The 26581-nt window shown below is 45.2% G+C and overlaps 1 protein-coding gene across 1 annotated transcript in view; it reads left to right on the plus strand.

Annotated features, from left to right (window-relative positions):
• The window catches only part of SHROOM3 (shroom family member 3), a 223756-nt gene that overhangs the window by 24347 nt on the left and 172828 nt on the right, over positions 1 to 26581 (plus strand). Inside the window, exon 2 of the mRNA XM_083520419.1 lies at positions 25880 to 26034. Within this exon, the coding sequence (XP_083376545.1) occupies positions 25880 to 26034 (155 nt within the window). The remainder of the gene's footprint in view (positions 1 to 25879; positions 26035 to 26581) is intronic.

Consider the following 26581-nt stretch of genomic DNA (forward strand, 5'->3'; position numbering starts at 1 on the left):
GGTGGAGACGCTCCTTCAGGTATACAGGACCGAGGCCGTTTAGGGCTTTAAAGGTCAGCACCAATACAGAGTTGGCTATCTACCTTGAGCGTTCCTTTGGCTGGGGAGTGCCTGTGATAGACGGCTGGGGCTGATCAGAGTTTTACAGTCCAAAGCATCCGGATGGTGCCAAATTAGAGAAGGCTGTGGTATACAGTGTTAGGGCGAGATGGGTCCATGGCCTGACTTGGGAGAAGGCCATTTCCCTAGAGCTCTTTTTGTTATGTGAGCCGTTATCTGGGCTCACGGTTGTAAGAAGAGACTAATAGTCATTGTGGGGAGGCGGAACGAGGAGAGGACCAAATAGTTTAGCAGCAGAACAAAAAACCATGCATCCGTAAGGCTAGAACATTCTGTTACACTGAACTGTAATGAGCTTTCCATGTTAGTCTTATTATGGCTGTTCTGAAATCTGGGTTGAGGCATAGCAACAACTCCATAGCACAATTAATAAAGCAACAAAAGAATTGCATAACAGGAATGCGCCAGCAGGATCGGAGGGGGGGGGGGAAGCAACAACCCACATCAAATATATTAGCAAACCTTTTTCCAAGACTGAGATGAATCTCTGATGAAATGCATCATTTCATCTTTGATTGGGAAAACAAGAAACAGAGAGAGAGAGAGAGAGAGAGAGAGAGAGAGAGAGAGAGAGAGAGATGGACGGAGCTTTCCATCCCTTTTGAGAGTAAAAGGTAAAGGGACCCCTGACCATTAGGTCCAGTCGTGACCGACTCTGGGGTTGCGGCGCTCATCTCGCTTTATTGGCCGAGGAAGCCGGAGGACAGCTTCCAGGTCATGTGGCCAGCATGACTATGCCGCGAACCAGAGCAGCACACGGAAACTCCGTTTATCTTCCCGTCAGAGCGGTAACTATTTATCTACTTGCACTTTGACATGCTTTTGAACTGCTAGGTTGGCAGGAGCAGGAACCGAGCAACAGGAGCTCACCCCATCAAGGTGATTCGAACCACCGACCTTCAGATCAGCAAGTCCTAGGCTCTGTGGTTTAACCCACAGTGCCACCCGCATCCCTTCTTTTGAGAGTAGAACCATTGAAATTCATGGACTTGTTGTTGAGCTCTCGTCTCACTAACCATGAGCTGCAGCTAAGAACAAACTTTGGCTAGAGCCCATGGTCAGAACTGGATCTACGGCACTGTGGCTGGTTCCCCAATATGCAGAATGGAAGGTGAGAGGCGAGGGGGCAGTTTTGCTGAATTTTGGCCTTCTACAGAGTACAGCTGAAATTTGAAAGACCAAGTTCTGCCACTGCCGTGGTTAGAAACTCCCCCCCCCCCTTATGCAGAGTTTATGTTCTGGGCTCCTGTGCACATAAGTGAAAATGCATAAAATGGGGAGCAGCCTCTAAACTAAGCTTATCAGACGACCCGGTTTCCCGGGGACAGTCCCCAGATTTACAGCTTTCCCAGCATTCACATGTACGTAGCACACAATAACTGTCCACGGATTCATTGAAAAAAAATCTGGTAACCTGTTATGTACTGAGCTGAATAGGATCCAAATTGCAGCAGTCTGATTGGTCCTACAACAATAGGATCCAGAATGCGGCAGTCTGATTGGTCCTAGAACAATAGGATCCAGAATGCGGCAGTCTGATTGGTCCTAGAACAATAGGATTCAGAATGCAGCAGTCTGATTGGTCCTAGAACAATAGGATCCAGAATGCAGCAGTCTGATTGGTCCGCAGGAGCCACCCAATCCAACTCCAGGTGGAGGTGAATCCGCAACCTGATTGGCCTACAGGAGAATCCCGGAATTAGCCAATCACATGGGGTCCATTGTGTAAATAATGTATATAAAGCAGACATTTCGGGGGAACTTCCATCCCTCTCTACTTTGAGCTGAATAAAGAGCATGAAATCCACACTCGACATCGAGTATATTTCATAACCTTAATCTACACATCCTTTAAATGCCCCCTCTGCTGCTCTCTCTCCAACGTAGACCAAAAAATACTGTATCCAAAAATATCCATAACTAGCGGTGAAGCTCTGGTGGAGTCTGGAGGGCATGTAGGGAAGCAGCAGCTGCTGCTGGCTTCTACTCCACATATCAGCTGTTAGGCGGGGAGGCTGAGCAGCCTAAATAAAGCCCCACTGTGCCTCCAGTCTCTTTAGGGCTTCATCCGTCCTCATTGACGTCCTCTTTGGGCTCTGGGAAGGGTCTACTCGCAAGCCACAAGGACTCTCCAGCTCTCTCCTGTGATTTCTGGGTTTGAATTGAATTATTTAGTTACATATGCTATCACACCTAAGTGGGTTTTGAATTATGGTGCTGGAGGAGACTCTTGAGAGTCCCATGGACTGTTAGAAGATCAAACCTATCCATTCTGAAGGAAATCAGCCCTAAGTGCTCATTGGAAGGACAGATCCTGAAGCTGAGGCTCCAGTACTTTGGCCACCTCATGAGGAGACAAGACTCCCTGGAAAAGACCCTGATGTTGGGAAAGATGGAGGGCACAAGGAGAAGGGGAGGACAGAGGACGAGATGGTTGGACAGTGTTCTTGAAGCTACCAGCCTGAGTTTGACCAAACTGTGGGAGGCAGTGGAAGACAGGAGGGCCTGGTGTGCTCTGGTCCATGGGGTCACAAAGAGTCGGACACAACTAAACGACTAAACAACAACAACAACAACACCTACGTGGGGGGACGCCTGCTGCCGCTGTCAGTTCTAGGTTGTCTGTGAGATCAATATGGCAGAAGCACAGGACAGGCCAATGAATGTGCATTTACTCCAGATACACCACCTTCATTCTACTAGGAACTAAGCCAAGCATCCGTAAGCCTTGAATTGCTGCAGCCAAAGATGTGGGGGTGGCAGGCATCCAGCTGTTTTTGGAGGGCAGGGGTGATGGAGGGGTTGCCACGCCAAGTAGTCATTAATGGAGCCAATTTGGTCCAAAGGTTGTGTTGGCTGTTGCCGGGCACCTAGAGAAAGCCACTTCTGGATCTAGTTTATGGAAAGCAGTAGCTCTGAATGTTATTATGAATGACAAGGCATCCAGAGGAACAGCTGTCCCTCTTCCAAGATTACCATTGCCTCTCTCAGAGCATTCCTTCCCCGTGCTCCTCAAATGGCCTTATTCTGCATGGGCAAACAGCCTGCAAAGCTGTTTGGCAACTGAGAGACTCAATTAGAGATCCAATGGTAGCAAAAAAACCTGGTCTGCATCATGGTAATTAGCTAAATAATAGCTGCTGTTTTTCCTGCTCTCTCTTTAACAACGCATCCAGGACAAAATACATAATATTTGAGGCATGTGTGCAGAGGTGGCAGGAGATTAGAGACTTTTTAATCAGGTTTATTATGTCCTCCTTAGTACTGCCAAAATCCTTTTGAATGCCACATCTGCAGAGTATTGTCTTTTGCACAAGTTGCAACAGCACCTGATGGGCTTCAGCAAATGCAAGGGAAGCAAGATAGCGAAGGCGATCTGAAGTTTACAGCATGTTATTCCTTGAAGGAAAGCAATGACAAACCTAGACAGCATCTTAAAAAGTAGAGACATCACCTTGCCAACAAAGGTCTGTATGGTTTTCCCAGTAGTGATGTATGGAAGTGAGAGCTGGACCATAAAGAAGGCTGATCGCCAAAGAATTGATGGTTTTGAATTCTGGTGTTGGAAGAGACTCTTGAGAGTCCCATGGACCGCAAGAAGAACAAACCTTTCCATTCTGAAGGAAATCAGCCCTGAGTGCTCACTGGAAGGACAGATCCTGAAGCTGAGGCTCCAAGACTTTAGCCACCTCATGAGAAGAGAAGATTCCCTGGAAAAGACCCTGATGTTGGGAAAGATGGAGGGCACAAGGAGAAGGGGACGACAGAGGACGAGATGGTTGGATAGTGTTCACTGCGGGAGGCAGTGGAAGACAGAAGTGCCTGGCGTGTTCCGGTCCATGGGGTCACAAAGAGTCGGACACTACTAAACGACTAAACAACAACATTCCTTGAAGGAGAACTACTTGAAAATGATTTGCTGGTGGTACTTAACTCTGAGTAGGCTTGCTAAGATGTATAAGACTGAATCCAGTGTGGATTCAGTCTTATACATCTTATACTTAAGAGCCAGTGTGGTGTAGTGGTTAAGAGCAGTAGACTCGTAATCTGGGCAACTGGGTTCGCTTCCCTGTTCCTCCACATGCAGCTGCTGGGTGACCTTGGGCCAGTCACACTTCTCTGAAGTCTCTCAGCCCCACTCACCTCACATTGTTTGTTGTGGGGGAGGAAGGGAAAGGAGAATGTTAGCCGCTTTGAGACTCCTTCGGGTAGTGATAAAGCGGGATATCAAATCCAAACTCTTCTTCTTCCTCTTCTTCTTGAATCAGATAAGTGCTAGAGCTGCAGTGTGGTTGAGCGTATGTTCTTGTGGGAATGTTCAGGGTAAAACAACAACAACAACAAACCTATGGTTATGTGAAACATGCTCAATAAACACACAAGACGTAACCGGCTGTACTTTTGAATAAATAAGGTATACTATTCATGGTATCCAATTGTAGATTTCAATGGAAGTCTCATAAAGTTCAGTGAAAAAAGCAGAAGACCCAGTGGATCAGTTCATTCTCTAGTCAGTTCATGCATAAGGTCCATACATGTACAAGTATCTATTCCACCTGTCTGTTCATAGAGTCCAATAATCTACATGAAAGGTTGCTACAGTTCCACAGAATACTTTCACAGAGTCTAAGACAAGGATTTCCAGAATACAGTGGTACCTCGGGTTAAGTACTTAATTCGTTCCGGAGGTCCGTTCTTAACCTGAAACTGTTCTTAACCTGAAGCACCACTTTGGCTAATGGGGCCTCCTGCTGCTGCCATGCCGCCAGAGCACGATTTCTGTTCTCATCCTGAAGCAAAGTTCTTAACCCGAGGTACTATTTCTGGGTTAGCAGAGTCTGTAACCTGAAGCATATGTAACCTGAAGCGTATGTAACCCGAGGTACCACTGTATTAGCCTTGTTTTGCTATCCTAGGCTTCATCAGTAGGACAGGCTCATATGTAATGTTGCAGGATGGTGGATCTTATTGGGAATGTTGAGGGTGGCAGGAGAGGATATATTGTTTATTAATATCTTTCCTAACTTGCGCTAGCAAGCTCCTTTACTTAGCAGAGTGCATTCCCCTTTACACAGCAGAAAACTAGTTGCAAACTCGTGTGAGTTTCTTCAGACAATATGCAATTCAGTCTGGTTTGTCCAGATTAAAATGTGTTCTAATATTTTCCTGGTAAGACCCCTTGAATCCCTCCTAAAAGAATAAAGACACCACAGTCTTGTTCATAAGTAACAAAAAGAAAGTTTACTCACAACCAGGCAGAGCACAGTGTAATCCCTGAAGGCAGGCTTAAGGGTTTAAGTTACAAACTTATACTAACAGGTTTGTCCCATAAGGAAGATGACCTGGGGGACTGCTTGGCTGGCAGCCAGCAGTTCATTCCAGGAGGTTTGCAGGACGAAAAGAAGATGGAAAAGAGAGAGAGTGGCAGCATGCCTTCCCCTTTTACCAGGTCTGGAAAGGTCAGGCCCACCCATTAGTCACATGCAAGAGGAAGGATGCTCCAGGCCAGGAGGAACAGGAAGTTTTGACTGGCTGGACCAAACATTTCCTTGCATGTCCACTCTAGGAAAACAAGGAATGTTGTACTTGACTGCTCTCAGTGGATTACATCCCACAGTCCTTTCATTTGTGGTGGACCTGTAAAAGGGTAACAGCGTATTGGGAAATAATTTATAATGAATTGAAAAAAATGTTTAAAGCACTTTCCCAAAAAATAAACCGGAGTCCTTTTTGTTGGGGATAATTCAGAGGGAAATTCCCAGGTGTCTAAAAAGGCTATTTATGTTTGCCACTACTGTTTCGTTAGCCCCCAAATGGAAAACGAACAAGGTCCTAACTAAAGAAGAATGGCAACTTAAGCTGACGGAATATGCCCAGCTTGCAGATCTTTAAAGAAATTAGAGTTCTTGTTGGAAATGCACTGAAAAAGATATACCAAGAACTCTGGCCACAACTTTCAATTTAAGGAATAATTCCTACTCAAGAGTTGAGATGAAAAACGTGTATATTCTGCTAAGAATAACAGTTTGAAGCTAGTAGTAAATTTAAATATAACATTTAAGTACGATGGTTTTAAAGTAATAGTAAGTTTGGATACAACGTTTAAGTACAGAAATAATGTAGTTTCAAATATGCAGTGATATGGTACAAAGGTACATGAAATACCAGTGCACAACAATTGTTTTACACAAGTCTCAATGGCAGTCAAAAAGAGTCCATATATATAAAATCAGGATAAAGAATAAAGAATAAAGGATCAAATAGGGCCAAAACGGAGTATCCGGAGTGTGAATCAGATGTATGACTCAGTAGTGGTGACCAGGACAGGGCCCTGTTTCGGAGTAAACGCCTTCTTCAGCTCGGTTTTTTTGAGGACTATAAATCTGTTGGAAGTCTGTATCATTTAATTCTTTTATGTTTCTTTTTCGACATGCGTCTTAGATAATTGAATCCAAGTTTTCTTGCATTTCTCTGAGCGTTTTCCCACATATTTGAAACTACATTATTTCTGTACTTAAACGTTGTATCCAAACTTACTATTACTTTAAAACCATCGTACTTACATGTTATATTTAAATTTACTACTAGCTTCAAACTGTTATTCTTAGCAGAATATACACGTTTTTCATCTCAACTCTTGAGTAGGAATTATTCCTTAAATTGAAAGTTGTGGCCAGAGTTCTTGGTATATCTTTTTCAGCTTGCAGATCTAACATGCAGAATAAATAGGAGATCAAGAAGAACGGATGTCAGGGGTTTAGGAGCAGAGGCAAGGGCAAGGGAGGAAACAGAGAGCGAAGGGGAGGAGGCAGAAGAAAAGATGAGTGATGACGACGACCCGAGATCTCCGAGTCTTTCCAGTGAATCAGAGGATTCACAGAAAGGAGCACCAGTGGCCAGGGCAAGGGGGGAGTCTAGGGGGGCACCCCAGGAAGATAGAGCCAGAGGGGACTCAGAGGAGAGCAGTTGGAAATCGGGACCAGCATCACCGCCAGAGAGCAGGGAAGAGGAAAGGAGCCAGGGGGCAAGCGCTGGCAGCTCACCACAGGAGGGAGGGCACGAGTCAGGAGTGGCCACACCTCCATCGGGGAGCGAAGAAACGGTTAAGCGGAAAGTGGAAGGTTGGGCGCGCGCGCCAAGTTCAAATGCAGAGGAAGGTGGCGCAGTAAGCAGCCCGGAAAGGGAGCCAGGTCCTAAAGCCCGGCGCAAGGAGACAGGAGGGTCCGGGGGGTCAGCGTCAGAAGAATCCCGGAAGGAAGAGACCCCGGGGGGTAGAGGGACCCAGAGGAGGACAGTCAGGCGGAAAAGGTGGAGCCGGGCTAGGATATTAAGTTGGTGCACACGGGGCGGAGACTCAGACGGAGCTTCGCCGATCTAGCTACTAGACGTAGAGTTGCGCGCAGCAGCGTGAGAATGGAAACTGTAACTCAATAAAGACTTTTACTTAATGATCGCTGGCTAGCGTGATCCTCTGTGAGCTAGGATCTTCAAGCAGCTCTGACAACATACATTTAAAGAAGACTGGAAAATGTTTATTGAATATATGAGGGGAAATTGTGTACACTTGAAAACGTCGGCAGCATTAAGATAAATTCAATGGTGTAAACAAGTTTTGATGGATGTAATTGTCAGGGAACTGCCATCGGAGCTAGAGGCGGAGGGACGGCTCCAGAGGGATGCCGGAAAGGGTCCCAGTAGGGAGAGAGGCAGCCCATCTGCTGGGGAAGGAAATCAGCGTAACACCAGTGGAGAAGGGGGGCAGTTGGGGGAATCGGAGAGGAGGCTCCAAGACTCCTCGCCGGAGACCAGCGGAGAGAGTACGGGTACTCCGTTGCCCACACCCTCCCTGCGCAGAAGACTTCTGCGCAGGGAGAGTAGGAGGAGACTTGGCGTCAAACAACTTTTATGCTGGAAAAGGTTCAAGAAACGCCCACTGACAGATTCTGCCAGCGACTGAGACAGTCACGATGCTGGAGGCTGTTCAGTCAGAAAGGGTTTAACCAGGTAACCTCGCCAGCAGTGGCGGCAACTTACGCACGAGCAACCCCTAAATCCATTACAGTAATAGTGGAATACTGAATGGTTTACTTTATGTAAAATATGCAGGGATTTATGTTGTGCAAAATGAACCATGGAAAGAGAGGAAGGGAAGTCACTGATATTTTAAGGTTGTTTAAGTGAATATTCGAAAATGTAAAACACATGTAAAAAATGTATATTAAATAAATAAATAAATAAAGTAAGTAAGTAAGTAAGTAAGTAAGTAAGTAAGTAAAGGTGATATAAAGGGTGAAGCCAAATCCTTCGTCATCTATTGAAATTACGGCACAAAGGGGTCGAGAGAAAGGGGTGTACGCCTTGATAGTTGACAAAGGGTGTAGCTCAGTGATAGTTTGGCATGTAGAGGGTCCCCGGTCCATTCCCCAGCATCTCTAGGTAGGGCTAAGAGATGAGATACTGAAGAGATGCTGCTGGTCAGTGTATCGAAACCCAGCTAGATGGACCAATGTTGTGTCTCAGTCCAAGGCAGCTCCCTGCGTTCCTATAGAAGGACACAGTCTATTTATAATACCACTCAGAACTTCCTTAAAATCTATGGTCCATGTCGCTCCTGCGATTTATTGCAGTTATGGAAAAGAGCAAAGTCCCCATTGAAGCCTGCTGCCCTCTCTTGGCCAGCTTTCAGGTGGACCTGGCTATAAGAACAATTGGCTGGAGCCAGCACAAGAGACAGAAGCGAGTAGTAACAATAAAAAAGCGAATTGCTCCTTCTGGTGGCTTCCTTGCCAAGCTCCAAGCCTGGTGCTTCTTGAAATTCCTGACCTTGATTTGTGTTGGGACTCCCAATCTCCAGTGATCTGATCCTACCCGGACTCCCGTGTTGGCTGACAACGTTATAAATCAGAGTGGTGAGGACATAAAACCTAACTGGCCCTCTCCTTTCTGTGGGAACAGCATATGCGTTCAGAATTTTGTCCAACAGAGCTCCAACTCTGGACATAAGGTGGCAGTAAAGGACAATGTTTTAACCTTGAAGAGTTAAAGCTCTCTGTCTCTTTTTTACAGGGTTTTTCCTTTTCACTTCCACTCACAATATCTGGTGGAGAAGGAAGGTTTTCCACAGGTGCCAAAAAAGGCAATAGAGATGGAACCTGTCAGATAGGTAACACGATGGAGTGCCAAAGGTAGCTTTTAAAGGTCTGGTTCCTCTTTATTTCCATGCTTCCATTTTTCTGTCTGTGGCAACAGTTCATACAAATGTCGGTATGGGAGTAAGTGGGCCAGAGAGATAGCAAAGAGACATATGGCCCAGGGCTTTGGGTTCCTCCTGGTGAGCCAATTTTCCGGCAGCGAAGGCTCCCCACCTACTGTGCTTGACACAACAAGCAAATGCTATTTATCCATAGGAACGTTGCCATGGGAAACGGGCAGAGACCTTTAACCTTCCGATGCTAGCAAAATGCACTTCTAGCCAATATATATGCAGATCAAAAAGACCACGATTTAGCGATAAGCTGGGGTGCAGAAGGTAATTATTTTACAAATAAAATGCAGAATGTTGCAGCATGAAGCATACCCTCCAAGCGCCCCTGTTTTCCAGGGGCAGTCCCGGATTTATAGAAGCTATCTAGGTTTGTCATCACCTGCTTTTGGGGAGAAAGGCGATGACAAACCTAGACACTGTCTTAAAAAGCAGAGACATCACCTTGCCAACAAAGGTCCGTATAGTTAAAGCTATGGTTTTCCCAGTAGTGATGTATGGAAGTGAGAATTGGACCATAAAGAAGGCTGATCGCTGAAGAATTGATACTTTTGAATTATGGTGCTGGAGGAGACTCTTGAGAGTCCCATGGACTGCAAGAAGATCAAACCTATCCATTCTGAAGGAAATCAGCCCTGAGTGCTCACTGGAAGGACAGATCATGAAGCTGAGGCTCCAGTACTTTGGCCACCTCATGAGAAGAGAAGACTCCCTGGAAAAGACCCTGATGTTGGGGAAGACTGAGGGCACAAGGAGAAGGGGACGACAGAGGATGAGATGGTTGGGCAGTGTTCTCGAAGCTACCAGCATGAGTTTGACCAAACTGCGGGAGGCAGTGGAAGACAGGAGGGCCTGGTGTGCTCTGGTCCATGGGGTCACAAACAGTTGGACACGACTAAACAACAACAACAAATCCCAGTTTCTGATTTGATCCCAAAATGTCCCGCTTTTCGTTAGGACTTTCCTCTTTTCATTAGAGAAGTGTTGGAGGGTATGGAGTCATCTGATCCCCAAACCTTCTGAAGGCAGCCCTGTATAGGGAAGTTTTTTAAAATGTTCCATTATGTTTTTATATATGTTGGAAGCTGCCCGGAGTGGCTGGGGGAGCCCAGTCAGATGGGCAGGGTATAAATTATTATTATTATTATTATTATTATTATTATTGGAGTAGGACAGCCCTATTTTCATCAGAGAAATGTTGGAGGGTATGATGAAGCACTTCTGTTCAGGGTTCCATGCAACCAGCATGCCCTATTTTAAAATACTTCATTCTATCCTGCCCCAAATCAGAAGCTAACAAGCTTCCTAAGATCCTGGCAAAAAAATGAAACTGGAAGTGCAGAGTATTATGTATGCTTAGTTCTTTCCCTCCCCTCCTCCAAGTCTGGTGTCTCCAGTACTGGCCTGACCTGCATGATCTCTGGACCTAGCCATTGTTCCCTAGCGTAATTCTTATCCATGGGAAGCATTATATTGAATATGCTTTCTGTTCCCTTTGGCAAATACTTTTTTGCAATTACGCTGCAGAGCAAATGTTAACACATTGATAAGCGTTGTTGGCAGAGTTTTGTACGCTTTGGGGAAGGAGGTTGCTGAGGGAAGAATAAGAGATAGGAGCTGCCGCAGAGTTAACGAAATCCCATGGCTTTGCATCACCATGATAACCACCAGAACCCAAAAGGGATCAAGTCTGCATCAACTGGTCATGTGTCAGAATGGAATTTGTGGAATGAACTGCAGGTGAAGCCAATAATTGATGAGGGTGACATAATCTCCCACATAGAAATTACCTATGCATAGAATAAACGTAAGCTTTCGTGAAGCCAAGGGGCCCTTAATAGGATTTTCCTCCTCCTTTAAACTACCTGTTGCCTCTTGGAAAGCCTACAGAGCAAAGGCTAGCGTGTCGCAGGAGCAAACAGGATTGAAGAAAGGTTGTTTTCTGCTGCTCCAGAGAAGCGGACACGGAGCAATGGATCCAAACTACAAGAAAGAAGATTCCACCTAAACATTAGGAAGAACTTCCTGACAGTAAGAGCTGTTCGACAGTGGAATTTGCTGCCAAGGAGTGTGGTGGAGTCTCCTACTTTGGAGGTCTTTAAGCAGAGGCTTGACAACCATATGTCAGGAGTGCTCTGATGGTGTTTCCTGCTTGGCAGGGGGTTGGACTCGATGGCCCTTGTGGTCTCTTCCAACTCTATCATTCTATGATTCTATGAAGATCGCCCCGAATGATTCACCGATCCATTAGCTAGCAATGACCATCTCTCAAGAAGTCTGGATACATATCATTTTATTTTGAAAAACGGCCAGTTGTCATTTGGGTTGTAACTGGAAGGTAGGCAATTTTGCTCACCATGTTTGGCATCAGCTGGAATCACCTGGCAAATTTCTGAGGCCTAGGGGTACCATAAAAATCTGTGGTTTTTTCCTCCTATTTGTTAAAATAAATAAGCAGATGGCAAATCCATTGCTGCCAATACGTGTTCTGAACAGGCCCTAGTTTTTGAAATATTGAGATAAGAAATGCAAGATACATTGGAAAGGAAGGCTAGATGAGCAACAATATTTCAAATCTGCACTAAACTGTGCAATAATGACTATTGTGCACGATTATCTATGTGTGGATAGTAATACATGCATCACAAATGACAATGATTTGGATTTGGCAAAACCAGGTATTTCTTATGTTCCTATCCAACTTGGATGTGCTCATGTTACCATAACAATCGACGTGGAAACAGTTTTTCATCGGATGCCACATTCGTGATATATGGTTACGATAAAAGACACGCATAGGGGGTTAGTTCTTTAAACTGTTTTCTGTCGAGGTCCACCATTGCAGTTTTCTGCTTTTTTGTGTGTGAATTGCCACATTTCCTTATGCCATGGCCACCAAGTGGGTGAATTGAATGTCTAGAATGCAATGCGTGAGAGGAAATAATTGAGAGGGGCACCTGCTTCTATTACAAGGTAAACAAGCATGCAGATATAAAACGTTATTTGGGGCTTGGGAGAGAAAGACCTGGCTTCGCAGGCAGAATATCATAGGTACAAATCGCTGGCATCACCACATAAGAGGTTCAGGTTGTTGTTGTTGTTTAGTCATTTAGTCGTGTCTGACTCTTCGTGACCCCCTGGACCAGAGCACGCCAGGCACTCCTGTCTTCCCCTGCCTCCCACAGTTTGGTCAAACTCATGTTCGTAGCTTCAAGAACAGTGTCCCCTTCTCCTTGTCCTCTGTCGTCCCCTTCTCCTTGTGCCCTCCATCTTTCCCAACATCAGGGTCTTTTCCAGGGAGTCTTCTCTTCTCATGAGGTGGCCAAAGTACTGGAGCCTCAGCTTCACGATCTGTCCTTCCAGTGAGCAAGAGGTTCAGGTAGCAGGTGGTAATAACGAGATGCAGGGAAGCAGCTGCCAGTCAGAGGGGACAATGTTGGACTAGATCAGGGGTAGGCAAACTAAGGCCCGGGAGCCGGATCCAGCCCCCCGCCTTCTAAATCCAGCCCCTGGACAGTCTGGGAATCAGTGTGTTTTTACATGAGTAGAATGTGTGCTTTTATTTAAAATGCATCTCTGAGTTATTTATGGGGCATAGGAATTTGTTCATTCCCCCCCTCCATATAGTCTGGCCCCACATAAGGTCTGAGGGACAGTGGACCGGCCCCCTGCTGAAAAAGTTTGCTGACTAGATGGACGAATAGTTTGACCACTAGTATGACAACTTCTTATGTCCCTAAGGCATAGCTGTCAAGTGTCCCTTATTTGAAGGGACAGTCCCTTATTCCAGCGCCATGTCCCGCTGCTGTCCCTTATTGATGGATGTCCCTTAAATGTCCCTTAAATGATGTCCCTTAAATTTCAAAGGAAGCAGCTCTTCTCCCTCCCTCCCTGCCGGCCAGGGAGGAGGGAGGCTCCAACTGTGTTGCTTGGCTGTGTTGCTCACCCAATAAGAAGTCTAAGAACGACTGGGGGGTGGAGCTTGCATGCCTTGTGCTGATCAAATCGGCTGCGTTCCCTGGGGACTCGCCTTTGCTCAGCGCTTCCCAGTGCAGAGGTGACGGTGGTTTTCCTTGAGGCTTCGTTTGGCTGGCTGGCTGGGCTTTCTGCCTTTGGCTCAGAGGGGCTCAGAAGTTGAACATACCTGTGCTGAGTGCTCGGATCAGAATCGGATGGATACGTCGACGGCCCACTCACCCTTGCCGGCAAAAAGGTCTGTCTGGAGCGGGGACACATGGTGGGGGAAAAGGAAAGGAGATCTTGTGGGAGAGGGGGAGGCTGTGTGTGTGTGGCTAGTTAATGCAAGCTGAGGAGGGTTTTGAATGCTGGACACCATTTTGTTGCATGTGCTGCTGCAAACTTTGCAGTGCAAAGCCAGGCCGGGGAGCCATCTTAAGTTGAGGCTGCATAGGCCTTGTGGTGCATGTGATTCAGATTCTATTCAGTTGAACCTCTGGTTACAAAGTTGGTTGGACAGCGTTCTCGAAGCTACCAGCATGAGTTTGACCAGACTGCAGGAGGACAGGAAAACTGGAGTGCCTGGAACAGGTGAGACTGCAGGTCCCTTATTTTGGCTGCTGGTCCCTTATTTTCAAATCTGTAAGTTGACAGCTATGCCCTAAGGCCACATCTGCACCACACATTTAAAGCACTATTATACCACTTTAGCAGCCACTTTGGCTTCCCCTAAAGCACCATGGGTACTGTAGTTTGACCTCCTAATCCCTGCACAGCTACAGTTCACAGGGTGATTTAACCATCAATCCCTCTTCCTGGGGAATTTTGGGAATTGTAGCTCTGGGAGGAGAACAGGGCTCAGCACCCTGAACAATCTACAGTGCTCTGGGTTATTTGGGGGAAACCATGACTGATTAAGTGGTACAATAGTTCTTTAAATACCTTGCGCAGATGTGTTCTAAAGGTAACAAAACAGAGCCCACTTTTTTAAAAAACCGAATTCAGTGCGCTCACCAGCTATGGCCCTGTTTGCAAAGTTCTGCATGTTACTTCCCCATCCAGAACTTATTCAAAATAATTAGAGGTGCTTTGCCATTAGCATTGCTGTGTGGTTTTACAACCTGGCTTGAGTGGCTTGTGCGCTCCTTATGGGTACACACTGCTGATCTAAGATGGACAAAAGGAGACAATTTCCCGGGTTTATTTGGCAGACTTTACAAAGCCAAAGCCCCTGCGCTTGCGGTCATACGCCTGCCTCATCCCACGTCCCGCCTATTCCCATTGATGCTAAAAGGCCACGTGTGTGCCTCATAAAAGGCAAGCGTTTTATGGACAGCATCGTATGTGTGACAGTGATGGTCGTTGGCATTAAAGCATCATTTTAGGACTGAAAGGGCTGGTGGCAATGACCTTTGCCACCAAGCAGCGTTTATGAGGCTGATGCAGCTAGGTTGAGGTCCTGCTTTGAATGGGGACACTGAAAGTTTATTACCTCTTTGTTCAGCTTCTTTCTAAGGCTTTGCCAAAGTCCTGGTGGCACGCGATCCTATGCATGCTTGTTGAGAAATAAGCCCCATTGAGATTAAGGATGCTTACTCCCAAGTAAGCGTTCAAGAGGATTGCATCTGTTCTTTATATAATATCTTGCCCTGTGGATTTTTGTGGTATGGAATGCATTGTCTCCTACCCCAGAAGGCCCAGATCTGTTAAGAGATGGAGGAGAAATTCAACTGAGTTCAAATTCATTGGTGACCCTGCCCTAATTCACACTTTCTGAAACAATGCGGGAACCAAAACACAGCCAACCATCGAAATACACTCTTCTCTGAATCTTGTGATTCTATGATTCTCCAACCAAGCAATGTGTGCAAAAATGCAAGTGTACCAAGGTTAAATGTGCATTTATTACTGAAAATAACATGCAGACGTGCATTATTTCAGGGGAAATTGCTTTGCAAAAATATGTATATGTGAATATTAGAAGGAACATGCTTTAAAAAGCTGACGAATCTTTGTGTGTGTGTTTTTATTCACTGGATATGGGCATGTGGAGAACTGAACTTTAGGCTGGAACGAAATGGGAATTGATAGATTCACCACACCCATGTGCTATATACTCCATTGCCCGGCAATAGGAAGCTTTGGCTGGGGTCCAAAGTACTTCTTGAGCATGCCACATGAATTTTGTTCTCTCCTTGCCATAACACAACCGGATTCCCTTCCCTTTTGAAAGGAGCTTGTGGGACAAAAGCTTCCCCTTTCCTTGCCCTTCCTCCTGTGCCTTTTAAGAACAGCCCTGATACCACATGCAAGTAAACGGTGGTGGGGGAATTTTCATGCTACTGAATTGACTCAAAAAGCTGATAAAAGCTGGGGCGGAGAGGCGAGTGGCTGCCATTTATCTCTATGCAAAGGATGGAACTGCCCAAAAAAGACATTAGATTGTTTTTGTATGCCACAACTGCAGCAAGAATTTTGTTAGCCAAAAATTGGAAACTACAAGAAATACCAACAGTGGAGGAAGGCCAGATGAAGATGATGGACTTTTTGGAGCTGGCCAACCTGACTGGAAGAATCCACGATCAGAAAGAGGAGGAACATCAAGAAGATTGGAAGAAATTTAAGGACTATTTAGCTAGATATTCTAATATAATATAAGTAGAACTACTTGTAAGCACCAACATGGCCTAGGAGTAAAATATGTGGAATTGTATAACATTATGGATTGAAAACATTATGAAAAGATATTAAGGTGGTAATTTGAATAAGTTAAATTTATTTGAAAGTGGATATTGGAAAACTGCTACAATGAGTTTGGGGGGATCTGAGGAAGTCACTTAACAATAATAACTAAATTGGGATTTTAACAGTTAGGATACATGTTTGTTTGTTTGTTTGTCTTTTTAATAGTGTAATGTTTTCTTTTATGTTTGTTAAAAATTTGGAAAACCAATACATTTTTTTTGGGGGGGGGGGAAATCTGCAAAGGATGGGAACAAGGAGAGACAGGACTAGTCTTTGAGAAATGCAAGCCCAAAGGCCTCTTGAGTTTGTGGAAAGAGAAGTATTGCCCTTTGGAAGGTGGCCTCTGTTTGTTTTGAGAAGGGACATGGAATGCACACAGCCAAATACAAGAGATGTCCAGAGCAGAGCTAGCGCGCCTGAGTTGTGGTTGGCCTTACAAATGGCGGCTCCAGTGAGGTTGGATCCAGGGTTGCTGTCTCTATATAACAGTCCCAGTCCCTACTTTCTGGTCCTTGTTTGGTTCCTAGTTTGCCGTTTGTGAAGATTCTAGGGATCCCCTTTTCTAGAAATGGCTCAACTAGTGGGACAGAGCCTCCTAGCTCTCTGGCAGTGGAATTTACAGTGGTACCTTGGGTTAAGAACTTAATTTGTTCCGGAGGTTCGTTCTTAACCTGAAACAGTTCTTAATCTGAAGCACCACTTTAGCTAATGGGGCCTCCTGCTGCTGCCGCGCTGCCGGAGCACGATTTCTGTTCTTATCCTGAAGCAAAGTTCTTAACCCAAGGTACTATTTCTGCGTTAGAAGAGTCTGTAACCTGAAGCGTATGTAACCTGAGGTACCACTGTATACCTGTTTTAAAATATTTTTTATTAGGGATTTCAACATAACAGTTTATCAAAAATACATCATCCACATTTCCCCCCCTCCCCCCTAAAAAAGAAAAAACCCACCCTCCCATGCCTCCCCAAGACTTCCCTCAGCTCCTCTCTCTGGTTTCTCAGCACATGTTATTCTCTGCATGTTATAAAATTGTAAAGATCCTCAATTTATCTATCTGTATGTTACCAATTCCTGCCAACCTAGCAGTTCAAAAGCACGTCAAAGTACAAGTAAATAAACAGGTACTGCTCCGGCGGGAAGGTAAACGCGTTTCCGTGCGCTGCTCTGGTTCGCCAGAAGCGGCTGAGTCATGCTGGCCACATGACCCGGAAGCTGTACGCCGGCTCCCTCGGCCAATAAAGCGAGATGAGCGCCGCAACCCCAGAGTCGGTCACGACTGGACCTAATGCTCAGGGGTCCCTTTACTTTGCTATGTTACCAATAAAGAATTTGTGAGTGTTTATTCAAAACCTGCCAAGGAGTCCAGTTCATTTTGTTGCTTCTTTAAATACTTCGTAAAAGGTTCCCATTCTTTAAAATCACAGTTATCCTTGTCCTGTAGTTTATGTGTCAATTCCGCCAATTCCACATAGTCCACCAATTTCTCTTGCCACATTTGTCGGGATTTCTTCATTCTTCCATCCTTGCGCTATTAAGACTCTTGCCGCCATTGTTGCGTACATGGAAATGTTTTTTAATTTCCTTGGCAGGTCTTTTCCTACAATCCCTAACAAGAAAGCTTCAGGCTTTTTTTACAAATGTTAATTGGAACATTTTCTTCAACTCATTGTATATCATTTCCAATTTTTTTAATTTTTACTACACTCCCACCATTTATACCTCTTAATGGGAGGGAGGAGATGAAGCATGAGGGAGGTTAATGTGGGTGCCCTGGCAGAAACAATCTGGTGCCCCTACTGGTGTTTGTGGATTCCCCTTCACCTCTTGCCTTAAGCAGCAGTGATACTGCATTGAATTACAAGAGGATCTGTCCTGGAGTGTCAACACAAGGGGGCTTGTGAAGAAGGCGCAGCAGAGACTGTACTTTTTGAGAATACTAAGGAAAAACCATCTTCCGCAGAAACTGCTGCTTGCCTTCTATCACTGTGCCATTGAGAGCGTGCTCACTTATGGCTTATGTGTGTGGTACGGAAGCTGTACTACCCAGGACAGGATGGGGTTGTGCAGGGTTGTTAAGGCAGCAGAGAGCATTGTTGGCTGCCCACTCTCCACCTTAGAGCAGATTTATGCCACAAGGTGCCATAGGAAGGCACTGGACATAGTAAAAGATCCATCGCATCCTGGTCACTGTCTCTTCGAGCTCTTGCCGTCGGGACGGAGATACAGGACGATGAAGACAAGAACGAGCCGTCTTAAGAACAGCTTCTTCTCCAGAGCGATCTCGGCCCTGAATGGGAAGCCCGGACTTTGAAAGTCATCTAATCTCCCTTGCTGTATTATACTGTATTGTTTAATTAGTGTTTTTATGGAGCACTCAAGTAATTTCGTTGTCCCCGAAGGGGGCAATGTCAATAAAGATATTATTATTATTAAAAATACTGCTCCCAGGAAGCTAAGCACAGCAGCTGTGTCCCTACAATGGAGGTTCCTTCTCCCATTTTAAATACGTTTGTTGTTAACTCTGCCAATCTGCCTTTTCTATATTTTGGTGACGGTGCCCAAACTGCCTATCCAAGCAGCAATTGTTGCGGAATGCTATTGAGCTGCAGCTACTCTATAAAAAGTACAACCAGATCCATTTATCAGATTAAAAATTCTATTTAAACCCCGCAAATGTTTGCACAGTGTAACCACTGGGGCCATTTTGCTAATGCGGCTGCTTCAGAAGTCGCTGGGAGGCAGACTGTTGCAGAGTAATAATAATAATTTTTATTTATACCCTGCCCTTCCCGATTCAAAAACTGGGCTCAGGGCGACTAACAACAAATTTAAAACACTTAATTATAAAAGCAGCATAAAATACAGTATAAAAACATGAATAAAAATTAAAAAAAAAAAATCAATTTAGGGGAAATAAGCATTAGATAATCCCCAGGGCTAGCTGGCTGAATTGGTCCTACTTGGGCCAGCGAGGAGACCAGGGGAGAATTTGCTGTGGGGTCTCAGAGCGGGTGATCTTTGTAAAAGGGGAGGGGGAGGGAAGAGAAGGGAAATAAAAGATCAGGCTGAATTCAAATTAAAGAGTAGATGAAGAAGGCTGGCAGAGGGCAAAGAAGGAGGAGGAGGAGTTTGGATTTGATATCCCGCTTTATCACTACCCTAAGGAGTCTCAAAGCGGCTAACATTCTCCTTTCCCTTCCTGCCCCACAACAAACACTCTGTGAGGTGAGTGGGGCTGAGAGACTTCAGAGAAGTGTGACTAGCCCAAGGTTACCTAGCAGCTGCATATGGAGGAGAGGAGACGTGAACCCGGTTCACCAGATTACGAGTCTGCCGCTCTTAACGACTACACCACACTGGCTCTCAAAGAAGTTTCAGCAATAGAGCTGAACCTTCCATTAGGCAGGGTGGCTCAGGCAGTGGCTCTTGGGGAGGGGCCAGGGAGCCCTAGTGGCAAGGCCACCAGCTGCCCCTCTCTGCTGGAGGGCAGAGCTGTATGTGTCAGTCAACTGCTTGGTGCCCCCTAAGCTAGCTTGCTGCTCTCAGGCATGGTGGAGAAAGCTGTCCCTCAATGCCAGTGCTGACAGAAGTTCAGAGTCCCAGGCTGGTTGGCTGCCCAACCCTGATGTGCTTATCTTGGGTGGGATTAATTAAGGCAACTTGCTGAAGTGTAGGTGGGCTCCCACGAGGCATGACACAGTGATAACATCAAGAACCTTTATTGAACTAACAGAACTGGACAAAGCAACTGCTTATATACATTTCTGAAGGCCTGGGCCACTCCCACTCCCATCGTGATTGTCTGTCTAAACTTCCAAGCTGGGAATCATAACTCAGAGTTCAAGGGCCAATGGCAGAGGCCCAAATCCTGAAATGTTCTGTGATTGGATATCATGCATCGAATCGGAACACAGGGGCTCAGAGTCCAAACTCAAGCGCAGGCAAACACAGACCACTGAATACATAACACTTGCAGTCATTAGATGTGGTGATGGCTGTTAGGCAAATTCACAGGGGACGTGTTGGCTAATCCTGATGGCTGTAGGGTTTTGATGGATCCAGGGCAGATGGTTAGCTGGGCGTGAAAAACATTCAGGACAACTCGGGGGGGGGGGGACTGTTGCAGCAAGCAAAGTCCCAACTATCCCATCTGTTGCCTTCTTTTTTTCAAATCTGCATTGCAAGGTAATAAATAAATAAATAAATAAATAAATAAATAAATAAATAAATAAATAAATAAATATTATTTATACCCCACCTTCCCCGGCTGGAGCCGGGCTCAGGGTAGCTAACACCAGTAAAATTACAATAAAAACATAACAGGGGGGTGGGGGGGGACCAATTTAAAATACGGGTTAAAATGCAATTTAAAATGCAGCCTCACCAAGGGACCCCGTGAGCCATCCGAGGTGTTTGGAGACAATGCAAGAGAATGCAGCTGTGGCACTGCCACCTTAAAGAGTCTCTTTGCCCAAGGTTACAGGGCCTGAACTCAGTCAGCCCTCCTTGACATTCTCCAAGCCTGACGCAATGGCAGACCTTGAGGTTTCACATTTTAGCAGCGCCCTGTGCAACACCCAAATTTGGTCCTCCCCACCTTCCAGTCTAGCTCATAGTTGCAGAGCCCCCTTGTGGCACCCCCAGACTCTGCACCCAGGGCGACTGAGCCTGTCACGCTTCTCCAAATCCGCCTCTTCCTAGAATTGCATTGTCTTCCACTGTGTCCAAACACCTTGACTGTGTCTTTTCAAAGGCCAGGCAAAAATTGGTGTTGATACGGAATGCAGATGCCAGGCCAGATTTCTGGTGGGGAAATCTGATGCCCTATAGAGCTATTTGCTCCTTGTGACTAGCTATTTGCTCCTTGTGACTAGCTATTTGCTCCTTGTGACTAGCAGGAGCAAAATATATTCAAATATATTTAATTTCATATCAGTTACTAAATATAGAATTTGTGTCATGCTGCTGCGGCAGTTTGATTGTCTTAGCAGAGTTAATACATATATTACCTTACCTGGTCATTGAGCAAGAAATGCTGCTTCAACATTTGGTGCTTTCCTTGTTTTCATATTTATAGCTCAATCTTTGTTTAGTAAGGAGATGAAGAGAAGGAGCTTCTCTTTGCTTCCTAAATAGAAATCTCTCTTGGAGCCAGCAATGACTCTGCTCATGCAGGTGGAAAATCAACTTAAGGGCTAAGCCTTCTTTCTGCTATTGGATTAAGAATTCAGAGTCGCCACAAGGAGTCAGATAAGGAAGCACAACCCCGTTTACACCTTTGATGCCGGCAGCAAATTTTGTTTTCTAGCAGGTTTCTAGTCTTCATGATCACTGTGAGAGAAACTCAGATATAAATCTGCAACTTGTTCATGCAACCACACAAGTCGCTCTCTCATTATCTTAGTTTTATTTTATTTTTTTATCCTGCAGAATAGTGTATTATCAGCACCAGCAGTTCATTTGTGCTGGCTGTTTTGCCACAATTATCTTGGAGAAGAGCAGGGCAGTTGCTGTGGCCCTCAGTACTCCTTCCTTCCAGATCAGATTTCCTTTCAAAATTTCAAGGTATGCAGAAATTACAGGTTGCCTTTCCCATCTCGTTGCATTTATGAGGCTGTTCCTCATAATACACAGCATCGGCCTGGCATGTAGAAGGTCCCTCGGTCCAAACCCTGGCACCTAGAGGGTCCCTTCTCTGAAATCCTGGAGATCTGCTGCTAGTCAAAGTAGACAGTACTGAATTAGGTGGACAAATGGTCCAAATCCTTATGAAGTAGCTTCCTATGACTGCTATATAATACTTAGCAAAAAAATCCAAATAGATAATATCTCATTTGCACATTTGTATATATAATAGCGCAATGACAAACCTAGACAGCATCCTAAAAAGCAGAGACATCACCTTGCCAACAAAGGTCCGTATAGTAAAAGCTATGGTTTTCCCAGTAGGGATGAATGGAAGTGAGAGCTGGACCATAAAGAAGGCTGATCGCCAAAGAATTGATGGTTTTGAATTATGGTGCTGGAGGAGACTCTTGAGAGTCCCATGGACTGCAAGAAGATCAAACCTATCAATTCTGAAGGAAATCAGTCCTGAGTGCTCACTGGAAGGAAAGATCCTGAAGCTGAGGCTCCAAGACTTTGGCCACCTCCTGAGAAGAGAAGACTCTCTGGAAAAGACCCTGATGTTGGGAAAGATGGAGGGCACAAGGAGAAGGGGACGACAGAGGACGAGGTGGTTGGACAGTGTTCTCGAAGCTACAAACATGAGCCTGACCAAACTGCGGGAGGCGGTGGAAGACAGGAGTGCCTGGCGTGCTCTGGTCCAGGGGATCATGAAGAGTCAGACACGACTAGACGACTAAACAACAATATATAATAGCTAAATCATTTTATGTCACTGTCTCCTTACCTTACCACAGTGTATCTGCAGAAAACACAATGCAGACAACTGTTAACAGATATTACCGTATCCACATTGGGGATAAGTGGAAACTTTTGGTTCAGACTTTTGTTTTAGCATCTAGTGGTACTCCAGATGTTCTGAGGCCTCCTTCCAGTGCACCAATATCACCACCTCCTTTGCAGTGTGGGCTTCAAAATATATCCACTGAGCTATTTCCTTCAGCTTGCCTTCTCTGCACTTGCTCAGTCAACTCTGTAGTTCTTGTTTAAAACAATGAATGCTCTTATAGTTAAAGTACGGAACTCATTCCCACCAGTGCTTTTTTCCAAGAAAAATAGGTGCCAGAACTCACCATGAAGTTGAATTGCTCTGCTCACCAGCCCTGAGATGTTTTGTTTCTTTGAATAAAGAGTTAACTTCATGGACACCTTGTGAGTTATTGCAGACCTGTACCCAACACCCGCCATCTGACACAGAGTAGGAATTTAAATTTGCATCTCTCACATCCAGTGATCAGTTCTAGATGCTGCCCTGGATTGCCCTGGTTATTTAGGAGCCTGTTGGATTCACGGGTTTTTAAGCTAATGTTCACCTAGATCCCAAAGGCTAGAATAGACTTCCTTCTCTTGGCCACTTGGACAGTATCCCCAGTCTTGCTACCCTGAGATCAAACGACCAATCCTGACTCTTTTCTTTTCTTTCCTGGCAAGGTCTCGTGTTGGCGTGCTGCGTTTCATGTTTCCTGGTTTCACTGTTTCCCAGTCTATCTGTTGAAACAGGTGCTTGGTGAAATAGGTGGTGTCTCCCGCTGGGCTTTTGTTTGCCTTTGCAATCATGGTGACGTTGGCCGAAGTTAGAGTTGTGTATATTATGACGTCACTTGCTGAATCTGAGCACTGCTGTTGTCTTTGGGTTGACACCACACCCTAAATGTAAATACTTCTTCCAGGTTTATTTTCAGAATATGGCCCTGTTTAAACTGCAGTGCACTGGAAGCTCAAAGATGCTGTCGAAAACCCACAGGGTGATCTAATTTTGAGTGAAATCACTTCAGCTCAGCTTCAGCCCTAGCCCTTGGTGATCTTTAACACAACATATCCCTTATATATCCTATAGGTCACTGCAATCAGCAGGTGAGTGTCTCCTTAAAGTCCCCCAAATACCAGAAACCTTTACTATTTTCAAAACTCTTTTTAGCTGATTTTGTTTGTTATTTGCCTTGAGACATCACTAAAAAGCCGATTGATTGATTGATTGATTGATTGTTAATAATAAAAAGCACAGGAGTAGATCAACCAGCTTGACAGGCTAGCGTCAACTTTACTATATACAGTGGTTACATACGCTTCGGGTTACATACGCTTCAGGTTACAGACTCCGCTAACCCAGAAATAGTACCTCAGGTTAAGAACTTTGCTTCAGGATGAGAACAGAAATCGTGCTCCTGCAGCGTGGCAGCAGCAGGAGGCCCCATTAGCTAAAGTGGTGCTTCAGGTTAAGAACAGTTTCAGGTTAAGAACGGACCTCTGGAACGAATTAAGTACTTAACCCGAGGTACCACTGTATTTTTATCTGGGTGGATAAAGAAAACTGGTTTATACAGTATACGCATAGGAGCCAAACTGAAGCAATATATTGATGCACAGCTTTCTTATGTAATGTGTGGAACTTCTCAAGCTCACTGTGTTATGTACTGAAGTTCTCACCCTGGGCCAGCAGGGGGATACTGTAGATAGTTATGCAAATGAAGGATCGAAAGTGACGTTCAGTGATTGGATAGTTTGTATGCAAATGAAGGATCAAAAGTGACGTTCAGTGATTGGATAGTTTTTGAAAGTTGTTACAGTAACAAGGTATTGGAGCTCTATATAAGCAGGCTGACTGAGCCCTTCAGCTCAGTTCAGTTCTGGCCTCAGAATAAAGAAGAGCTGTTTGAAGAATTGCTGTGTCGTCTGATATGTTCGCCCACAACTTAACACACTGTTTGCCTCATAAACATATGAACCAACCTAGACCGTGTGATCATCGTCTGAGGTCCTTCTTTGTGTGCTTCCTCTGCAAGAGGTCCAGAGGATGGCAACACGAAAATGGGTCTTTCCTGTTGTGGCTCCCCATTTGTGGAGTGCTGTCCCCAGGGAGGTTCGCCTGGTGCCTTAATTATACACCATTAGGCACCAGGTGAGAATGTTTCTCTTCAACCAGGCCTTTGACTGACAGACATCCTTTACCCTTTTACATATGTGTGTTTAAATTTTTTTTTGGGGGGGGGTTATTATTTTGTTTTGTTCTTGCTCTTGTTTCTAATATATATTTTGTGTTTTTATTTTGCCTTTTTATGCTGTGAACCACCCTAAGATCTTCAGGTGAAGGGTAGTTTACAAATTTAATAAAATAAAGTAAGTATTATCAAAGAGTGCTTTTGGACCATTACAATTTTCTTGTGCAATTCAGTCACATACCAGCAAATTCAGAATGCGTAAGTATAGTTGATTGGGAAGCCTTACTCAATAAACCCACTTTCCCCAAATTGGACTTTTTGCAATAAGTAAAGTGATGTCAAAATGCAATGGAAGACGGGGGATAATGCCTGCTTGACGCAATGTCACTTAATCTGCCTGCAGATTTCTCCTTGCAGTTTCCCCCACCTGCAGTTTGAGTTGGCACAGCCCAACAAAAAGTCGTACCACATGACTCTTGTGATCGTACAGCTTGGTTCTAAAATACCGGCCACAGTCTGTCAGGCCACATCACATATGTTTCAGGAAGTTTTGTTCCACTTCAGGCCAGAAGCACCAAGCTGAGGAGTCCTGGCACATTCTGATTTCTGTGTCTTGTTGACTTTTGGTTTCAAGGTTCAGGCTGTTTCCTTGCAAACAAACGGTTCTGAGAAAGAAAGAAAGAAAGAAAGAAAGAAAGAAAGAAAGAAAGAAAGAAAGAAAATTGTTAAACTGGATAGAACAATTCAACTTGGCAGATACATTGCGCCATCTCTTGATATTTCTTAAGTACTGAAACAAAAGAAGCACAACTGGAACCCAACAATACTGTATTAGGAACTGGTGACAGATAGAATTCCCTGTGAGATTTGTGCTTCCTAACAGTAGGAACAACTGAGCGCTAGGGTAGGGGGAACCTGCCAAAGGAGGCTGTGGAAATATTGTTTCTGGAAATCTTGCAAGAGCTTTGGGGCTGAGAACTGAGTCAACTTTCAGCAGGGCTGAGAACATCAACTTTGTATTCGTGCGGCATGTAGAAATAAATTTGAACGTCCACAACAATTTCATTAACTTCTCTAGGGTGGGAGGAAGGAGTGTGTGGCAAAAAGCAATCCTGTTGAAACCATTGTTCTGTTTCTCTCCTTGTGCCCCCACCCCACCCCGCAATCTAGATTGAAGAAGGAGGGAAAGCAGATTTATTGAACTCTCAGCTGCAGCCTGGGGATGAAGTGGTGAACATCAACGAGGTGGAGCTCAGCAGTTCCAGGCAGAAAGCCATCTCCTTAGTGAAAGGCTCGTGCAAGAAATTGAAACTGCTTGTCCGCAGGTAGGTAAGCGTAAGCCACGATGGAGGTGCAAAGGGTTGTTGCGTACTGTAATGGGTATCAGGTGGTTGCTCGAGAGCAATCAGGCAAGATGCCTCACTTGTCTTTCTAAAGCTTTATTATTGGTGCTAAAAACCTTTACAATTCAGAGTGCCTCTATTCCATGTCTTGCTCATTCACTGGCAGAATCTGAGAGTGGGCGGTCCTTAAATCTTCCCCAGCAGAGTAGTTTCTTGACGCCCAGTCTGTGCCTCCCCTCTCTGCGCAGAAGCCTACTGCGCAGGGAGAGCGTGGGTAACGGAAGACCTTTCTCCTCCCCGCTTTGCCCAGGCAAGGTGTCCTGGCACCGCCTTGCTTCCTCCGAGCCCTGAAGCTCCTCCCCACTAGAGGTGTGGCTTCCTTCCTCCACTGAGGAAGTGCTGCTTCCCACGATCTTTGGGGGCTCTCTGTAATCCATCCGCCTTTCCCCCTCTCGCCCCTGAGCTGATGGCAGTTCCCTGACACATACTATTGCAATTCTGTCACAGTTCTTGTGGTACTTGCTAAAAT

This window comes from Podarcis liolepis, assembly GCF_965112155.1.
Source record: "Podarcis liolepis genome assembly, chromosome: 9".
NCBI lineage: Eukaryota > Metazoa > Chordata > Lepidosauria > Squamata > Lacertidae > Podarcis > Podarcis liolepis.